Genomic DNA, 19,940 nt, shown 5'->3' on the forward strand with positions numbered 1-19,940 from the left:
GCTATGGCGTGACCTAAAGACCTGAGCCCAAGATATACCGGGTGGAGTGGGGAGGGGGTGGGGGGGGACTTGCAAATGCAGTCTTTTGAGGTCAATGCTCTCACACAAGATGACGCCGGCTGACTCAGGAAGCCTAAGACGTAGGGGCTGAGCCTTCCATCTCCTCCAATCCGCCCTCTTCCTCATCCTCCCCTGTATCGGAAGACAAAACAAACTGACAGAACAAACAGGCAGATTATCCTAAATCCTTTTTTCTCAAACACACAACATAACCATCTCTTATATCCACTGTTCACCGTCATCCTACCCGTTTCTTGTTCAGAGTGCTTGCTTAATAATTAATTGATTAATTAGTTCGCTCATTAATCATTTATTCATTAATCATGGCCTGGTTTTTCTAGAGGAAGCAGTGCAATCTGAAAAAACCCTGACTTCACATTTCACTCTAATTATGCTCCTTTACTAATCAACGCTTAAGAAATGGAGTTTCAGGAAATTAGTTTCCCCCTTTCCTTCTTTTTCTCAACACAAAGCAGGATGAATTGAGGTCGGCAGGTAACGTTCTTTCCCTGCCTTCCTTGTGTTCTGAAAGCTCTTAGTCATCAGTAATTTTAAAGGAATGATTCAAGTTACAGGCAATCTGATGAACAGAATAAAAATTTGATGTTAAATTAAAACTCGCCTTTTCTCCACCTCGAGATGAGAAGTGAAGAGAAATTCTGGTCACAGACTAACCACAGGCATTGATTAATAAATGGCAATTTGAAAACCATTTGTAAGAACAGAAAGGCGACAGCATTGTGAATCACACACTTATTGTTTTCACTGGATCCATGGCTCTCCTGGGAGAGAAGGTAATTTGTTTAATCACCAGGAGTTATGTTCTCTGGACAGAGAGATGGGAAGATAGGAAAGTTCAGAAATACATATATTCTGTAAAGTGGAGCGAGCAGGAGAAGAGAAACATTTCAAACAGGTTTAATTAGATGTGTTGTTGTGCCTTTGTGGTCCTGTTGGATGCAGAGTTCACAGCACAGCTCAGCTGCTTTCTTTGAAGGAGCTCTTGTCAGCTGCTGACAAAAAAAGAATTATGCATCAAATTAAAGAGAGCTCCAGTGAAATGAAGGCAAGTCGGGCATTAACCTTTAAGCTTTAAAAAGCACACATATTAAGCAACACTAATGAGACGCTCATTGAGCTCGCTGTGTTTTATATTCAAACACACACAAAAGCACAGCTTTGACTGCAATGTGCCATTGCTGCTTCTGAATGAGGTTGTCTCTCTTATTCATCTTACCAGCAGCACACACTGCAGAAGTGAACAATAGCATAGATGGCCCTTTTACTCTAATGAGATGCATACATTTACAACATTACCACCCTCATTAAAAAATAATAATAATAAAGGGGGAAAAAAGTATTAATTATGAAACGCACCACTTCCTATCGTGAAGAGCCAAGGGGGTCTCCACTGGGCTCAATTAGGAAGAGTAGGCCGCAAATCCCTAGACTAAATTAATTGACACCCCAGGGCATTAGGCCCAGAGTCCCAGTACAAAATCTATGTAGAGAATTCCTTTGTTTTCATTTCCACCGCCTTTTAAAAAAAGCAAGAGATGGGGGCAATTTTAACATGATCTCTTCATTGTTTTATGGATTTTAATTTGTATTATTTATTTATATATGTATTGTTTACTTGTCATGTCTGCAGCCGGGAATGAAAAGATTTACTTTTTATTCCTGGCCCCATCTTTGAAAAGCCTTTTTTGTCACATGTTGCACACTATTGCCATTTTATCCACCATGTCAGCTGTTGTGCACACACTAAACTGCGGCTTTTGCAAACAGCACAAGAAGTTAATGATTTAAAAGCACAGTAAATTATACTGAAAGCTCTTCCATCCAAACACTGGGGAAAGAGGGGGAGGGAGCCAGAGAGGGAAATTGGGATATAGAGACAGCAAGAAAAAAAGCGAGAAAGAGAGAAGCATGGGGGACAGAAAAGGGCTAGAACTGTGACACAGATCCAGCCAGCAGCTGTCTTGCAGTGAAAACACCAGGGGGTAAGCAGGAATGACACGAAATGACAAGACTAGCTCAATCAACATCTTGTCAACACTGCTGGCTGATGTGTACAGACAATTTCATACCGCCACCACTGGCTCTCTCTTTTTTATATGGCTTTTTATTTTCCTGTCCTCCTGCCAGCCAGCCAGTCACTTGCTATCTGTCTACATAGAGTCAGCTCTCAGCTCTTTGGCTGTTGGCTTCAGAGTGGGGGGAGCTGTTTAAAAGCTGTGCTAGAATTATACTCAGAGATATGCTTCTGCCCACTAGAAACCCTAAAGATATGGGAGTGTGACAGTTTTTGTGTGTGTGTGTGTGTGTGTGTGTGTGTGTGTGTGTGTGTGTGTGTGTGTGTGTGTGTGTGTGTGTGTGTGTGTGAGAGAAGACAGTATAAGAATGAGTGTATTTATGGCACATTGTCGGGCACTGCAGCACAGTGACTGCAAGAACCATTCACATACGCTCACACACTGACTATGTCACATCAGCACTCTTGGTCTCCCCCCCCTGCAGTCTCCTCCTTTTTTTCCCCCCTTTTTTCCCTCCTTGTATGCATACCACTCTATAACTCTATCCACTGCATCTGCTGTAGCAGGTACCCGGGGAGAAACTCTGCTGCTGCTCGCCCATGCGATCAGCCTCACTGCTGCCCTGATGTGTGCAGTGCCCTATTCTAGTAGAGAAAAACCTCGTGGTGACAGCCTTGGAGACAGACTGATTACAACGTTCCATCAATCCCCTCTCATGGCTCACTCCTTTGCAATTGGAAGCTGACAGGAGACCACTTTTTCCATTTTTACCTTACCTCAGTTTTTCCAGTCTCTCTAACATGTGGTAGTTTTTTTTCTGTTGTTCCCCTTACCCTGCTTCCTTGAGTGTTGTGATGACAAGCTGACACAAACCCCTGTGATTTTCACACCAGGGATGCAGAGAGTGGGAGCAAGGGACAGAGGATACAAGAGAAAAGGAGAGGGAGACATGGGAAGAGAAAGTGCAAGGGAGAGGCTGGCATGAGATGACAGCTGACACGGAAAAGCAGAGTGATGGCAGAAAGAGGCACAGAGAAAGCAAATCAACAATTAGTAACACCTTACATAACTCTCAAAGGGGGCCTGCTAGACATTGATTTCAGGGATCATGGCTCACTGACTGTAGACGTATGAGTGATAAACAGAGGAATGAGAGGATGGGGCTGGATTGTAGAGGAATAGAAGAGAATGCCCTGGGTGGGGGTATCAGCAGAGCAGCAGGGAGGCCTGGGTGGTTGAGCGGGTCCACTCTCTAAAAAAGGGTCTAGGTCGGAGCCAAGATTTTCACAATGGAATAAAGGCTGAAAGGAAAGGCTAGGCGGATTAAACTCCAGCAAAACAGTTCTTAAAAAGCTGTTAGACTGCAATTTGGGCACAAAAACGCAGAAGGGGAGAAAAGATAGTGAGAGTGGGTGGGTAGGAATGCAGCTGGATGCAACGTGGGAGAGTAAGGATTGAAGAGTGGCTGGGAGACAGGAAGGTATGAGGGAGGAGGTCATCTGCAGAGACACAAGCTGAAGCAGTTTGCAATGGTCCAAGTCAAAGAAAAACACACAGGTTCCTCACACATGCAGTGCATGTGTTGGGTACCACACTGCCCCGAGTTGGTGGGTGGTTAGGCCCCTTCAAGCCCTCAGAAGTTCTGTAGGAGTCATGGTAATGAGCTTAGTTGCCACATCAAACATGAGATGGGTGCAGGGTCCCCTTTGGGATATAGTCTTTGGTTCGGCTACCTCAGCACTACTATCTGTACACACACACACACACACACACACACACACACACACACACACACACGAAGGGGAAGACAAAAGAGCCTGACTCAAAACAAAGGGATAATAATTCCATACAGAGAGAAATGGAGCTTGCATTTTCCAGCCCGATTTAGAAGCCTTATCTAGACAAGGCACAATGGATGGCATTTGGGGAAAGGGGTTGTTTTTTCCAAGCTTGACACTTTTTTGCCAATTGCCTTGTTTTGTGCCGTTTTTCTTTTTTTTTTGGGGGGGGGGGGGGGGGGTGTCTATTTTTCCTCCTCATTTTCTCCTTTCTGGCTCTTATTGTGGAAAACTCACACCAGCTAACCCTAACCCTGCCTTCGCCACTGGGGTAAAATGCAAGTAAATATCAACCGCTGTTTTTTAACATTTTGAATTATTACTGCACAGAGTAAATTGTCCAGTCAAGTTGAGAGCACTTATATTTATAGACCCCACAGGATTGGATGTTGCACTCTTTGCACTGGATGGGAATGAGGACATGGAATAAAATCAGGACTAAAATAGGGACTCTCTGCGAACGTAGCTCGGTGCCTCTTAGAGTGAATGAACATATGCAGTTGAGTGTCATTGTAGCTACACAGGGACATGGACATTGTCTAAGCTGTTACAAACCAGAGAGTCTGGCGTTATTTTATGTTTTATTTGAAGGACCTGGCTTTTTGAATGCTGAGTTAAATTGATTTATGTCCTGGCATTTATTTTTTATCAAAATGGCATAAGACATTATGACTGTGGTGACTTGGTAGTAAATGCACTGTACTGTGTGTGTTAGATTCCCATTTCATCTAAAGGTCATCTGCAGTGCCATTATCTTTCTCAGTCTTTAGCATCATGCCCGGCACTCACACACACATGCACACACGCACAGTGACTGGTTCAATCTAATTCTATCAAGGCAGATGTCCAGTGGTGGACGGATCATTGCTGACATCTGTCCATCTCTTCCTGATCCTTCTTGATGTGAATGTTTCCCTATCAGCTCAGATGAAGGAGAGAGTGCAGGCTGGCCAGGGTCGACGCAAAGCTCTTTAATAGCTTGTGTCCAAGTCGGAGAGGCTGTTTTGCACTTAACTCCGACCATGTGACAGAGACAGCAAAGTCACTGTGTCAAAGTAACTGCTAAATGTGCCCTCCGGTGCCTGACAAGTCGCTTTTCCTATTAACACTGCCCCACTCTCCACACTCATTCACACATTCAGATGCAGGCACACACACACACACACACACACACACACACACACAAACTTAGCCCCATGTGCATCCAGCAGCGTGAAATGATATTCCATTTTGAGAAATCCGGATTAAAATGTATCAGGCCAAATGTGTTTTGACCTTGTTACTGGGGGATGGAAAAGCACACACACACACACACACACACACACACACACACACAGCAAAAGGTAAGGAACAGAGTAAATGCAATTTTTTACGATGAGGACTCGTAAATCTAAAATTTAACTGCCTTTAAAGTAACATTAAGCACACCGCATGTGGTACAACTAATCTACAGTGCACATATTTACCTGCATAGCATTCATGGCGACATGGTAAATAAACTTACTTCTACTGCAGAAATGTTGGGATTTCAAGGGGATTCAAATCTGAATGCGATTCAATTGCAGCCAACAGACAGGCACCTCATTTTGAGTCAAAATGTGAAAAGCGATGGCGCTGTGGTGCTTGTGTACCTGCATGTGTGTACGTGGCACTGCAGCACACCAAGAACAAGCCTCCTCACACCCACAGCTCCCTACTTCTTCTGACTACTTCTCCTCCACTGCTTCTTTGTCTGGTTCTGTTCCTCCCTCTCTCCCCGTCAGAAATGTATTCATGTAATTAAGCTGCTAATACACCGTCAAAGAATTGTCTAATTCAGCAAGGAGGAATTAAAGGAATCTGGCATGAGTCATTAGCCAGTCGAGATGTTCTGTTGAGCATTTTCAATAAGGGATCTGGAGAGCAATGAATCACTCATATGGTGTGAAGACATTCGCTACAGCACATAATATGTACTCTATATTGGTACGCCTGCATTTGAATGTGTGTGCGTGCGTGACGTTAATTGCCATATGTGAGCGTGAGAAATTGTATGTGGGTGAGGTACAGAAAAACAATTCAGCGCATGTAATCCATCCAAACAATCAACCAATGCACAGAATGATTACCCATTGTAAACATTTAGATACTCTCGGCAAGATACTTAATTGCAATCAATGTTTGTACTGTTGCAAGTATAAAGAGGAAAATCCCTAACTCACTCTGCAAAGGGAGGAAAACGCTCAATAGCTCATAAAGGCAGAATGTTAGGGACAGGCAGGCAAACTGTGAAAACAGCATTTTCAAAGGTATGATGGGGAAATGCCAGCCTTCGCTAAATGCCTAATAGCCTGAGCTAGAAGAGGTTTCACTTCTCATTGACGCTCTCAAATTGGCCTCTTTTGATCCACAGTGCGTGACACACATACAGCCTACCCGTTTACACCCGCAGCTCAATAAGCTTTTCAGACACTTTGGTAAAATGATGTACAGAGAGACATTATTGGTGAACTAACATGCATTGTTCTCTGATCTTTTTTTTCTCTTCAGCTATCTATTTACATCTCTTTTGGTCCCGATGGAGAGAAAGAAATAATGGGCGCATGTGAAAATGGGTTTTTGAGGCAGTTGTTGAGAACCACAGCCATTTGAGCCATGGAGAACTCACGTTCCTGATGAACTCACTGTTTGGCAGCTTTAATTGTGCTGTTGGGTGTCAGAGACAGGATGGTGCAAAGGGAGAGGGGAGGTGAGGGGCAGGGTTCAGTCCATGGTGCACCCCGAGATGAAGTGGATAATTGAGTGCGGAATAAACACTGCCAACAACCTCGGAAGCCCCCCTTTCAAAAAGAAAGAAAAACTAGAGAGAATGGAGTGAGAAAGGGGGGAAGGAGACGGAGAAAGAGAAAAGGGGTGAGAGAGAGAAAATCCCAGCTACCCTCTGGGGGGGGAAAGCTGCTATTGAAAAGCTATTAAACTTGCATTTAACAGGATTGATTGGAAATGAAGAGGCCTATTAAAAGAGAGGGACAAGGGGACAATAGCGCGTCTCTGGCCGCCGTATGTTGCCCTCCTTTCAGCAGCTTTCTTTGCTTGGGAGGGGGGCAACCCTGTCTGTTTAAGCGCTCCCACCAAGAGAAGCAGTTCAGGGGGGGCTTAGCACTGCCTGAATAGAACCCTCTTTATCTTCCTCTGTCCCCCTTCCCTTCCATTCTCCACTGAGCAACAAAGAAAGAGAGAAGGAGAATGAGGGAAGGTTTTTTTAAGTAATCTTTGAGGCTCATACAGACACCCCACTTAGATAACCAACCAACTGCTTCTCTCCCTCTCCTCCTACCTTTCCCCTACGGATTAGTTACCTCTGGAGTCTTGCCATCTTACCCTGCCAGTAGGGTTTGTAATACTCAATCTTTAGTATAGTGGCACAAACAGTTGGAACCGTGGATCCGTATTCACACGCCGTTTCTGTATGCGTGTGAAGGCAGGCCAGCCAATCCAGTGAGACCGTGTGCCATACTTAAACACAGCAGCAGAACAGCGGCAGGTGTCTTCACTGACTTTCAGCAGGCTCAAACGGATAGGTCCCCCGGGAACTTTAATGGAGTTTTGATTGTTTAACATCCATTTTTACAAAAAGCACACTGAAAGAGTGGCAGATTTTTCTCCCCAGAAGCGTGTTTGCTTCATGTCAGCGAGCACATAACCATATGTTCTTGAGAAAGAGTTAAATAAGTTATGAGCCGCAGCTGACTCGTCCTCTTAGACGCCACATTTATTAGGGGAAAAAAATAATATTTTCACACATGTCCGCCTCTCTCAGCAAGTGCCATGAAAACAAGAGAGTGAGCAGACCAGTTCATGGGAGTCTGCCCTCTTTCATACTTACTTTTTTTTCACACCCCTTACAGTGCAAGTTTCACTTTTCTCATGCTACATCTCTGCTGGCACTGCAGAAACGTACTGCCATTACATTCTCTGAAATGCCATTAGCAGTATTCTGCGTACCTATATATTTTATAGCTATTTTGCGAATTTCAGTATGAATTGTCCATCTACCACCATGAAAACGTTTTACTCACATCTTGCTTTCTCTTTCTTTTCTCACAGCAGCCACCCAAGCAGCCTACTTCTCCCAGCAGCCCCAGGACCAGGTGGTTGTATCCGGTCAGTCAGTGACTCTACCCTGTGTCATTGTGGGTTATCGGGGAATGGTACAATGGACCAAAGATGGCCTGGCACTGGGTGGAGAGAGAGACCTACCAGGTATTATCACTGACCTCTTATTTCTTGCTCTCTTTTCCCTTATGCTTTCTGTATTTATTGCTCTCTCTGTCTCTGTCTGTCTTACCACGATCAATGCCAAGTCTCATTAGAAACCAAGTCTCTCTATGTCAAACGCCGGAGTTTTACACAAATGAATGTTTAGAGAACAATGCTCTGCAGACAGGTCGGCTACTGCTGCACACACACCAAACTTTAATTTGTTGTTTAGCATTTTAAGGGTCTCGCAGGAAGGTAGAACATCATATGGCTTTTGTCATGCACTGACATTTAAATGTGTGGCAGACTAGAGAGAAGGTGGAGAGGCCTCCTCTTGACCTTAGCCACCCCATCTTTATTGTGTCCGTCTTTAAAGGACAGGCTCGTCATGCAGCAGCCTTTCTCACGTGTTGCATTTCCAGCCTCACGCTGCTCTCCTAACACAACGGCTCAATGCCTGGCTCAGTGAGGTGCTGCTTGCTTTCATTTGTGCCTTAAAGAGCCTTGCCACGTTTCTCTTGCCTTTGTTCAACGCACAAGTCTGTTCATTTTATAGTCCTTTCATTATATGCTTTTTGTTGGGTGGTTTGTTTGTCTCTGACTCTATTCTCTGTGCTGGCTTCACGCAGGCTGGACGCGCTATTCCTTAATGGGCGACCCGCTATCAGGCGAGCACAGCTTGCTGATCGATTCGGTAGAGTTGGAGGATGACGCTGTGTATGAGTGTCAGGCTACACAGGCGGCACTGCGCTCCCACCGTGCCAAGCTCACTGTACTAGGTAAGATACACAGCTCATGCATGATCCTCACAGCCAGCCCTTGTGCCAAGGCTGGCAGCCCTTGGGAACAATCAGGGGAGTGTCTTCATTACAAAACACAGAAATGTGTAGACAATACAAATAACACGTGTAGTACACAAAAGATAATCACATTTAAAACACAACTTAACAGAGACAAATAAACAGTATATCAAAATACTTCAATTTGCACCACTCAAAGATAACCCATTGCAAATCTAGTTTCCTGGTTTAAATCTCGTCCTGAGAATATAATTCAAACCAAGCAAGTCTCAGCCTAGAGATTTATCTAGAAAAAAAAAGGAAACCCGTCTGCTCTCAGTAGCGATAATCAAGACCGTGGACGTCTAGGATAATGTGATTGCTGCAGTCACAAATGACTTGCGTAGTCGCTCGAAAGTCAGGTTCTGCACAGTTAGCACATTTTACAGTGAGCTGCAACATTTGTCAACCACAAGGTGGTTTTTACATTAACATGATGTGAGTGATCTACTTCTTCACACAGACGTTCAGAGGTGGAGGGTGGGGGGGACGGACGAGGGCCAAGTCTTGTGGGAATTGGAATCGGCAATGCATTGCTGGCATCTGGTGGCATGCAAAGGAATATCACTCTATTCATTTGTCTTGTCAATTGTCCTTATATCCAAATATGACACAGAAATATGGGAGCAATTAACCAGGCATTATGCTGCAGCTTATGCCACAACACAATGCAAAGCTTTTCACCACAGAGCCTGTTGTCCTTGACTCTATCTGTTGCCATTAAGGTGTGTATTCTGAGTTCATGAGGGTGATGAGCGGTACAGATAGGGTTGCCATGGAAAGGCAAGCAGATTGCAATCACAATCGATACACAGGAACATTTCAACTAAATGAATAGATTCAGTTCTTCAGCCCTTTCTGTGTCTAGTGTCACTGCCCTCACCACATGCCCACACACAGCCACACAGATACCCATGTGGAGGCAGCAAAGAAAGTTGATGAAACTGACACTTTTACATTTAATGCCCTCTGAAAGACCAAGGCTGCTGGTTCATTAACATGATATGCATTTCATAAATATATAAAGGAAATCAGGTGAATTGCTCAGGAATCTGCGGTTTATGTTTATGTGTGGACATGAGGGTGTTAAAGAGAGAAGTGGGGGGGTTTCTGTGCATGTATATGTGTGTGTGAACATGCCTGTATGTGTGTGTGTAAATCAATGTGGCCAGATGAGACCAAAGCAATCCTGCACAGTCAAAGGAGTCAACGGCGGGAGTGCAGTCAGGGGAATCGGCATGGAAATTAAAATCACCTAGCACTCGGATTCCATTAGTGTCCGTGCCGTGGCAGCGGAAGGACCTCTGACAATTCAGATACACACAGTGAAATTGGTTCGGTGGAGGGAGCGAGAAAGGCCAGCACAAACCCCATGTTTACGCCTTCTCATATTGGTTGGGGAGATAGACGCCTTCATCAGGGGTGGCACGCTTGGCTTGCCAGTGGTGCGTGCGAAACCATGCAAATAAATGAACAAATAAGCAATTCAGTTGAAACATCACTCTGCAACAGTAAGAGCAAATAGAGTAATAATGCTAGTCCCAAGAAAGGAAATAAATATGGTTGAGTCTGTTTTTCCTCCAAATGACAACTGTTCTTGGTCTTTTCTCCTGTCTGAACATACACCTTGTTAAACACAAGGGCCATAAGAAAATATTGTTTGTCTCTTTTGCTGTTATATTGATGTTGAGCTAAGAGCAACAGTGAGCTCAATAACAGTATGACTTCTTTGTGGCTCTGTGCTGGCCTGGAGCTGTAATGACTTTTTTTGTTTTGAGTGGTATGTTTGTTCTGCTTTACAGTTCCTCCTTCAGACCCTGTGGTGGAGGGTGGCCCTGTTGTACGTCTGAAGGCCCACACACCACACAATCTCACCTGCAGAGCCTCAGGAGCCAAACCTGCTGCTGAGATCACCTGGTACAGAGACGGAGAGGTCATGGAGACTTCAATTTATTCCAAGGTACAGTGAGAACACATCTATGCCCAGCATTATCATTCAATCTCTAACACCTACACAATATTACAACACGTAACAGCGGGCAGAAAAATGCAAAGCTATTCAAAACAGAAATATTTTCTCTTAGGCTATGATACTCCTCTTCTTCCATTTTATTTTTATTTTTCTCATCTTTCTTCCATGGTCTCACAGCTTTTTTTTTCTATCACCACCGTTCTCTCACACAATTTGTTCGCTCACTCTCTGCAGTCCCCCTCCCATTTTCACTCATGCCTGACCCCCCCTCCTCTCGCTAACCCCCTCCACCCCCCTTTGCTCGCTAATGCAGCGACACTACAGCATAACTGGAGCATGCCAAAGCTCAGACAGGCATGAGTGTTTCATACAGTAGAGTTTCTGCAGAGAAGAAATCACCCACAACAATGCAGAAACACAATGGGGATGCGCTAGAGCGTAAGCCAACCACGGCTGGGAAAGTGTCACATTTTTCATGCTCTCTGACCACGCTAAACGACGCTAAACGCCACATTTAAGGAGGCGAGAGCCTGCAGTGAGAAGGGAGGGAAGCAGATAGGAAGGGGGAGAGAGGAGAAGAAAAGAAGAATACAGGGAAAAAAGAATATAGAGTTAACTACTGAGATAGCTTTTTGAAAAAAAGCATTTCTGACTGGGGGCAGAGAAAGCTTTGTCCTAGTGAGGGGTGGTGACAGGGAGTGATGTGATTTGATCTAGCATAAAAGTGCTTTTTGTGTGTGTCTAGCTGAGGAAGTGAAAGCCTGCATCCATTGATTTGGCTGTCCAGGGAAAAGGCTCTGCTTGCCCTTGCTCTCTTTCTAAGATGTGTGACACTTCTTCCTCACTGTCACCACCCAAAAAACAGACACGCAGGCACCTTGGCCATCCCAGTTTGTTTGCGTGTTTGTGTGTGTGTGAGGAAGAGAGGAAGAAAGTGAGAAAGCAGTGAGCCATATCCTCAGAATCTACACCTTTCCTCACTTAGGCGTATTGATTGCTGTAAGCAGTAAATAGATTTAAAAGATGATGACAAACAAGGAGCGCTGACAGGGAACACTCTCAGAAATGTGGGAACAGCACAATATCCCCTGCTGCATCATAAAATATATGATTTAACTGCCATGCCAAAGAACGGGATGGCAATTTAAACTCCTCACACATGAAATAAAAGGACCTGCAATGTCATAGAGATATTCCTAAGTGGTGCGATCACAAATGGCAAGCGACTTGCTTGTGTGCGCCATTGAGCTGATGCTCAGTTCTGCACTTTAAAAGCATAGTTTGTATACTGCTGCTCGGACGTCCAGCAGCATCTAACGGTTGTTGTGCAACTCTACAGACACTGATGGAGGATGGAAAGAAGGAGTCGGCTGTCAGCATGCTTCCAATCATCCCTGAGGATAGCGACTCTGGACGCACCTACACCTGCAGGGTTCTTAACCCAGCTGCCCCAGCTGGACGACAGACATCGATCACTATCAATGTCCAGCGTGAGTGTCCCGGCATAAAGACCACCAAAATATCACGTTGTAGCAGAGTGCCTGCCATGTGCAGTAATCTGTAAAGCACATTTGATTCTGTTGCACAGTTAAAAGGTCAATGGTGCCAATAACATTACTAAATCCAATGCATGTCAGTAACATAAAGGTTTTCCTTCTCACAGACCCTCCTTCAGTGACACTATCAGTCCAGCCTCAGACTGTGACTGAGGGAGCCAAGGTTCTCTTCATCTGCTCTGCTTCGGCCAATCCTGAAATCACTGGATACAGGTATCCATCCAGCATATTAATCTCAATTTCCCACTCTGATCCTGCCACCATACACACAGAGCCAGCAGTCTAAGATGATGATACAGCACAAACATATACAACTTCTTCAATATATTATATGTTGCCTTCTTTCCAACCAGAGTAAAGATGTCATCCACAAAAAGCAGTACAAGTGTGCTTAGTGTTTAGTAGATTCATTGAGTTAAATGGGCTGCTTGATTGGCAGCGTTTGATTGTGATTGGCACAAGCTGTGAATCAGCTAATAACCACTTTGATACGCATGATTAAGTACCTTCCCTCAACTAATGTGACTGTATAATGTGATTATTCATCTGTCCTAGGTGGTCAAAAGGAGGAGTTCCCATCTCTGAAGCAAATGGGGACAGCCTTGAGGTGACAGTGGACTACTCTTACTTCACAGACCCCGTCTCTTGTGAGGTGTCCAACTCTGTGGGCAGCACTAATGTCAGCACCCTGGTCGATGTCCAATGTGAGTTTAATAGACACAGTGTAGCTATGCTGTGTATTTTGAGAATTTATCAGGGTACATGTTATTATGAAAGCAGTCTCTTATTGAACTGGCTGCCTGTGTCGCTTCACCCCAGTTGGCCCCAGACTGCTGTCAGAGCCTAAGCCAATGACGGTGGATATCGGGATGGATGCAGCCTTTACTTGTGCATGGACTGGAAACCCTCCTCTGACCCTGGCCTGGACCAAGCAGGGCTCCAGCGTGGTAAGGCAACAATCACTAGTCACCACCTCAACTTTGTGGTAAAGCTTAACACCACCCTTCAACACCATACCTCCAGAGAGGAACATTAACACATTTCCCCCAAACATTTGAGGCTGAATCTTCAACACCTCCTCTCTCAGTGCTCCCTGAGGGCTAAAGATTCTGGCAGAAAACTGTCTGTCCACTGACAGATTCATACAGCGTCATCAGGGCACATGGCATGCTGTCATAACTCTAATCAATCGATCAATGACTGCACTTGAGTATTCATTTTCTCAAAGTCAATTTCGTAGGTGGAACAAATGGGACATTTCCACCTTAACTTTACATCATCCTGGTAAAAGTATTTCAGTGCACACACCATCAGTGGGGACATCCCATAGGAGCCCCTCTCCTGGTGACTAATATCATTTCTGAGGCGATGTTGGAGAAAACACCCCAGTAAAGAATGCTGCAGGATAGCGTAAGCAATGCTGTCATCTCAAAGAAAAACGCTTTGAGTCCCTCTGAGGGAAAAGCTCAGGCATTTTTCTAATCCACCCACTGCCACTGTCCCTCACACAGCCACGAGTAATGGATTAATTGGGTTACTCCATAAGTGTGTTGAAATAAAAAAAATTGGAGAGAGTGACGGGGGGGGGGTTGTAGAAAGGGATGGAGGGAGGAGGGAGGAGTGGGGGTAAATGGATTAATCACAGCTTGATGGAATAACAGGATCAATGTGCTGAGGAGTGAGTGAGTGTAGCAGCTCCAAAGGCTAGGGCCCACTTACACCATAGTGCGCTCCGTTCTGTCCCCACTGTTTAATTACAACAATCTCCCCAACAGCACAGTCACTCAGCGGTGGCTGGAGTGCTTAATGCTGTGATTAAAGCTCTTCACAATGAAATTAAACTCAATCCGCCAGCATTTGTTACATTGGTCAGCCCAACTCTGTGCTGCCTCCACAATGAGTGGGCCACTGATACAGGTCCCGGTTTCCTTTGTCTGCCTCGTCTTCCCAACGCCTCGCTCTTTCTCGCTCCTTCTCTCTCTCAGACACTTCTGACTTGTCTCTCTGGATTCCTCACTAGGTGCTCAGTAACGGCAACACCTTGCAGCTGAAGGCTGTTACCCAGGAGGATGCTGGAACATACACCTGCAAGGCCATCGTACCCCGGATTGGAGTTGCAGAAAGAGATGTCACTCTAACTGTAAATGGTGAGTGGTTTCTTTGAGTACACATGGTTGCTTGTAATGTTTGGACCGATGTGTTGAATAAGTAGCATCAAAATTAATATCTGGCAATTTGGCAGTGGTCAATATTGCAAAATATTCTTTTATTTTTTCATTTCTCTGCTCTGCTCACTCTCTTTGTTCCTCGCACCAGGCCCACCTATCATCACAGCGGACGCCACACAGCATGCTGTCAAGCACTCCAAGGGCAAGCTGGAGTGCCGAGTGGGAAGCAGCCCCCCCCCTGATAAGATTGTAAGTGAGCCCTTTTATTTCTGTTGTGCGTCATTCACTTATACTTGGGAGCTCACGTACTCCATGTTCCTCCTCGCCACAGCCACATGACAGTGATCACTCAGTGTAGCTTTACCCCTGACCTCACCTTCACACCTTTCGCACCAACACATCTCCACCTCACACGCTAACAAACACACACACACACACACATATTCACAGCTGTAATTGCACCGACATTGACTGTAGAGACAGTCGAGTTGGGGGAGCTATGGGAGACTGGCTTCCTGCAGGTTTCAGCCAAACCGCATTCAATTAGCGGCCCAAGAGGCATCACTCGGCTGACCCTGTTGAACTGCTGAACGTACGGTGGGCTGAAAAAGGATAATTAGGGTGTGAGGAGGAGTGAGAGACAGGTGCCCTGCTGGCCCTGCACTAGAGACAACAGAGAGGAGCCTTATTTCATAGTGCAGCTACCTAACCCTCCTTAGGCCTCACCTGCAGGGCAGACGTAGGAGGCAGCTTAAACATGAGCCTGTGAGCTGTGTCAGCCACGGAGCACCTCCGAGGTCGGCAGAGAGAAAGCAGAACAGAAAGAAACTGGTGTTCAGTCAGCGGCAGGCCGGGATCTAAGGATAAACAGCCGGGCAGGCCTCTGCTTTGCTCCGTGGTGAGGAATTTTTCATACAAAAGTGACTTACTCCCTGTTGTCTTTTCTTCCGCTCCTCTCAACAGGTGTGGACCTTTGGAGACATGAGCCTGTCCTCTGGTACCAACGGTCGTTACTCAGTGCAGACAGTAACCAGCGACCATGGAGTCCTGTCTTCCCTGGTGCTGTCTGAGACTCTGGCGCAGGATTTCCAGTTGCGCTACAACTGCACTGCATGGAACCGCTTCGGCACCGGCACCGCCCTGGTCACCCTGAAGGAGCAAGGTACACACTGACAAGAGTTATAATCCCCACCAGAGCCCTCTGCAGAAGTTATAGTGATACTCGCAATCCTCGCTGTAAAGGGTGCCAGATTAGGTGAAAGCAGCGCTCTGGTCTTGTGCTTATCTTAATTATACTCCTCTAAATCAATATGATTTCATCAGCAGATGGTTCCTTTAATGAATATGTTTGCCCCATAACATAGATATTGATTTGGGGACAAAAGTCAATTAGAGGAAGCCACATACGTTTGAGGTTGGACTCATATTCTCTATCACTGTCTCAGAGCCAAGTTCAGCATCTCAGGCTGCAGCCCCTTTAAGTGATCTTAAAATTAGGCAGTAGTACTACGACACTGATGCTGCTGGAAGCCTTTGTTGCAGCAGACACCAAAAATAAGGTCCTCGCCAGTAATTTACATCAACGTAGCCGAGTGGGGTCTCCAGAGAAATGTGCAGCGGTATCTCCTGGAATCTCTAATTAGATTACTGTCTGTTGCTTCATTGCATGTCAGGCCTTGTTACCCTTCTTTCAGAGAGATTAGAGACAATAGCCAGGCTGTGGGATGCCGGATTGCCCGCATGAGCATACGCTAGCTGTGAGCAGGCCGGGGCTTAAGACAGATGAATTTATATAGGCTCTGACGTTTCTAGGATTAGCAAGACAAATGAATGGATCTCTTTCTGTATTTTTGCTCTGATCTGCCTGTTCTTGACTCTGACACTTATGTTCTACTATCTCTCATTTCATCCCTCCCCTTCTCTTGACAACCATCTACCCCCACCCCCCTATGCCACCCTTTTCTTCTATTGCTATTCTTATTACAGAAGCCCTGCCTATGTTGATAATTATTGGTGGAGCAGTAGGTGGAGGCTGTGTCCTGCTCATCTGTGTCATCACTCTGGTCTCCCTCTGCTGCAGGCACACAGGCAAAGGTGAGCTCAACGGTTAGTATGGGCGAGAGGGTCAACAGCCAATTCTTCAAATCAAACAGATTAAAGTCTTTGTCTTTTGCGAGCTGAAAATTGAACAGGTTTTGTTCAGTTTTTGTGCCGTTTCACCCTGTGATTAATCCGGTGATATCAAGTAAAGCTCCTCTTCTTTTCAATCCACACAGGTAAAAGGTGCACTCGTCTTTCCAAGAGTGACATCAGAGTTCAGATTGTTCACAGTGACCACAATGCGACACGTGGCAATGATGATGAGGAGGATGTCAAAGAGCCCATGGTAAATTTTTTTGAGCACCATCTTTGTATGCCGTGTAGATATCTCTATTGATGGTTAGGGAAACTTCACATTAACAATGTAATGGAATGATCAGACTTTGTTTTGTTCTTATTCAAGTGAGGTCTTGCTCATCCTAGTAATTCTTCAGAAATGCTTGGTCTTCCCTCAGGCACCGAACAGCAGCGAGTCTCCTGGGACATCGCGCACAGAACACAGCGACCTCCTGGAAGAGGAGGAGGATGAGAGATCAGACATCAAGGTAAAACTGAAAATACTTGAAAATACTGAAATAACACAGAATTAATTATTTTCATCAATTATACGTAATACTGAACTATGCAAAATGTATGATTTATTTTTCCTTCTAACAGGACCCCACCAATGGCTACTACAATGTCCGTGGCCATGAAGACCGCCATATCCGCAGCAGTGGATTCTCTGAATATGTGCCCAACGCTCGGCCAGTCTACACTCCATCACAGCTGCCCTCCCCCAGCCCCATGTACGGTCAGCATGGCACCCAGCCTCGTGCCTATGACTTCTCCCAACGATATGCAACTACCACAGCGGGCAGAACCGCATATGAACAGCAGCAAGCTGCCCAGCAGCAGCCCACCCAGCCAGCCAGCATTTATCCCACTGATCCCCTCTACAGTGGCTCTGCCTACCTACCTGCTACCTATGGTCGCGCCTTCACCAGCTACGTTAAGCCTGCTTCCTATGAGAAGGTGGATGCGTATGACCAATCAGATCAGGCCAGCAAAGTGTCCAGCTCGTCTCGCTTCTCTTATGCCTCCTCGCAAGTATCTTCCCAGCAGTCTGACTATGGCCGGCCTTCACAACGTATGCAGACGCATGTTTGATTGGACCAAAGGACTGGAAAAAAGAAAGAGTACAGGAGCAGTGAGTAGATAACCATTGTCACCTCCACATACACGTGGCTGGACTAACATGAACAGAGACTTACTTTACTCAGACGGTCCTTCAAGGACATGTTTGGAGGTAGCCATGTGGTTTATGGGGGTTATGGGATAACCAACCTTTATTTGTTGTGATGGATGGCGTGATCTACAATAATGCTAGCCATAGAGCTCCTGAGCTGGAGAATTCAGCAGATTGTGATGTTCAAGTCAAACTTATGATTACAGTGTGATACCTCACCAGGTTATCTCTACATGATGACCACCCAAACCTGTGAAGATATTCTGTCAGTGCAAGGGCCAACTACAAAATAAATCAAATGCATTTCTCAAATTTGGGTGGCCAAAATGACTGGGGTAGCTTTTTACCTGCCTCTCAGAGTTTACTTTGTGTCAAACATGACCTCCAAAATACTTTGAAAGAAGATATTACAAGCGAAGACATATTTGAGGAAAAAACAGATATGAGCCCCCCTATTGTTGTCTGTCATTTGGTGTTTTGTTGGCATGCGAAAGGAATTCTAAGCACATTTGTGTCTCTATCATCCACAAAAGACTGAGCTTTCCACATCCAGAGACAGACAAACTATTCCGCACAACAGGCTAGCTCTACTGACCAACAAGTGCTACAGGCACTGTGCTGTATGAAAAGTTTAATCAGTGGTGGAATACTTCTGGCCTGGGCTGTATTCCTGGAGCTTCTTCTGATAAAAACACTAACATGTTGGACGTAGCTGTGTTGCTTACTGGTGGGAAAAGAAGGAGATATAAAGAGAATGTGTATTTTAGCCATCATTGTAATGGAGGGCTATATGTTAACTGTGTGTTATACCAAGATGGACAAGGTAAGGCCATGAAAACCCAAAGATGGTGAGAATTGTATAGTGAAGAACTGGGGCTGAGGCTGATTACTGCTGTCCTACCCCTGGTACTGTTTTCTGATTGTAAAATGAAGAGGAGGCTATGACCAGAACAATCAAAAGTGGTGGTTTGGAAAATGGTGGCAATCTTGAACTTGAAATAAACTTGAATGCAGCGTCATCTTCAGCAGGCTCAGGTGGGGAAAGACGTGAAAGGCAGTCCTAATGTGGACCATACACTCAAGTTTTACAACTCAATCAAACTTTCTCAATATGTTTACAAGAAACAGTACTACCCTAAAACACTAAGTATCTGTACAAATGGCTGAGCCCATACTTTCTCTGTTGCATGCAAATGATGTGTCTAGTGAAAATCTTCAGCGTTTGTATTCATGTCCATTTCATATTTGAGACATTGGTTTCTGCACCTGAACCAGTTGCATTCCACTTCCTGGATGTTTCAGTATGGACGCCTGTACTGCCATTTGTCTAAAAAGCTGTTCCCAGGCAGCCTGATGAGAGAACAAATGCCACTATAAGTGAGGAGGCAAACATCATCGCTTGTCTTTATTTTTATATTTTATATAAGCCTTAATGTACAGCGTGTAAGCTGCTCTATTGTAAAGTACCTTTATAAACCTATGTATCTATCTTGGTTGATTTATTTGGGTTCACAGATTTTCTTCTCCAAGTTGTTCATCAATCATTGAATCCAGTTACTATGCTTTTTTGGAACACAACTAATTGCCATTTGTTTGTTTATTCTTTTAATAATGTATTAAGACTTTTATTTGCTAAAAATGAGCTATCGTTGCTTGTACCTTTGTACACATATTTATATTTAAATAAAACCATTTCCGATAAAGAACTGGCTGGTGTATTAATCAGCCTGGTGAGTAGCTTCACTGGGCATGGGGAACAGCGACAAACAAAGCTTCCTATGTAACAACAATGATGAATACATAAATTAGCAGCACTGTCTATGTTGATTTTCCTATTCCCCCAGTGGCGTGCTGCTTTTAATGAAGACAGATGAGATAGTGGAACCCCCACTGTATGTGTATCC

General features: G+C 44.9%; 1 protein-coding gene across 4 annotated transcripts in view; it reads left to right on the forward strand.

Moving 5' to 3' along the window:
* Window positions 1-19,739, forward strand: part of kirrel3l (kirre like nephrin family adhesion molecule 3, like) — a 31,698-nt gene extending 11,959 nt beyond the window's left edge. Inside the window, exons 2-15 of one of the 4 annotated variants that reach the window (XM_031298890.2) lie at window positions 8,021-8,176; window positions 8,803-8,952; window positions 10,815-10,972; window positions 12,324-12,474; window positions 12,648-12,753; window positions 13,096-13,244; window positions 13,360-13,487; window positions 14,561-14,687; window positions 14,857-14,957; window positions 15,672-15,870; window positions 16,695-16,814; window positions 16,985-17,094; window positions 17,243-17,353; window positions 17,466-19,739. In XM_031298890.2, the coding sequence (XP_031154750.1) occupies window positions 8,021-8,176; window positions 8,803-8,952; window positions 10,815-10,972; window positions 12,324-12,474; window positions 12,648-12,753; window positions 13,096-13,244; window positions 13,360-13,487; window positions 14,561-14,687; window positions 14,857-14,957; window positions 15,672-15,870; window positions 16,695-16,814; window positions 16,985-17,094; window positions 17,243-17,353; window positions 17,466-17,957 (2,258 nt within the window). In that variant the 3' untranslated portion in view covers window positions 17,958-19,739. The remainder of the gene's footprint in view (window positions 1-8,020; window positions 8,177-8,802; window positions 8,953-10,814; window positions 10,973-12,323; window positions 12,475-12,647; window positions 12,754-13,095; window positions 13,245-13,359; window positions 13,488-14,560; window positions 14,688-14,856; window positions 14,958-15,671; window positions 15,871-16,694; window positions 16,815-16,984; window positions 17,095-17,242; window positions 17,354-17,465) is intronic. The other 3 variants (XM_031298891.2, XM_031298892.2, XM_031298893.2) reach the window with 3 other exon arrangements.
* The last annotated feature ends 201 nt before the right edge of the window (window positions 19,740-19,940 follow it).

The sequence above is a fragment of the Sander lucioperca genome, chromosome 10 (assembly GCF_008315115.2).
Source record: "Sander lucioperca isolate FBNREF2018 chromosome 10, SLUC_FBN_1.2, whole genome shotgun sequence".
Lineage (NCBI taxonomy): Eukaryota > Metazoa > Chordata > Actinopteri > Perciformes > Percidae > Sander > Sander lucioperca.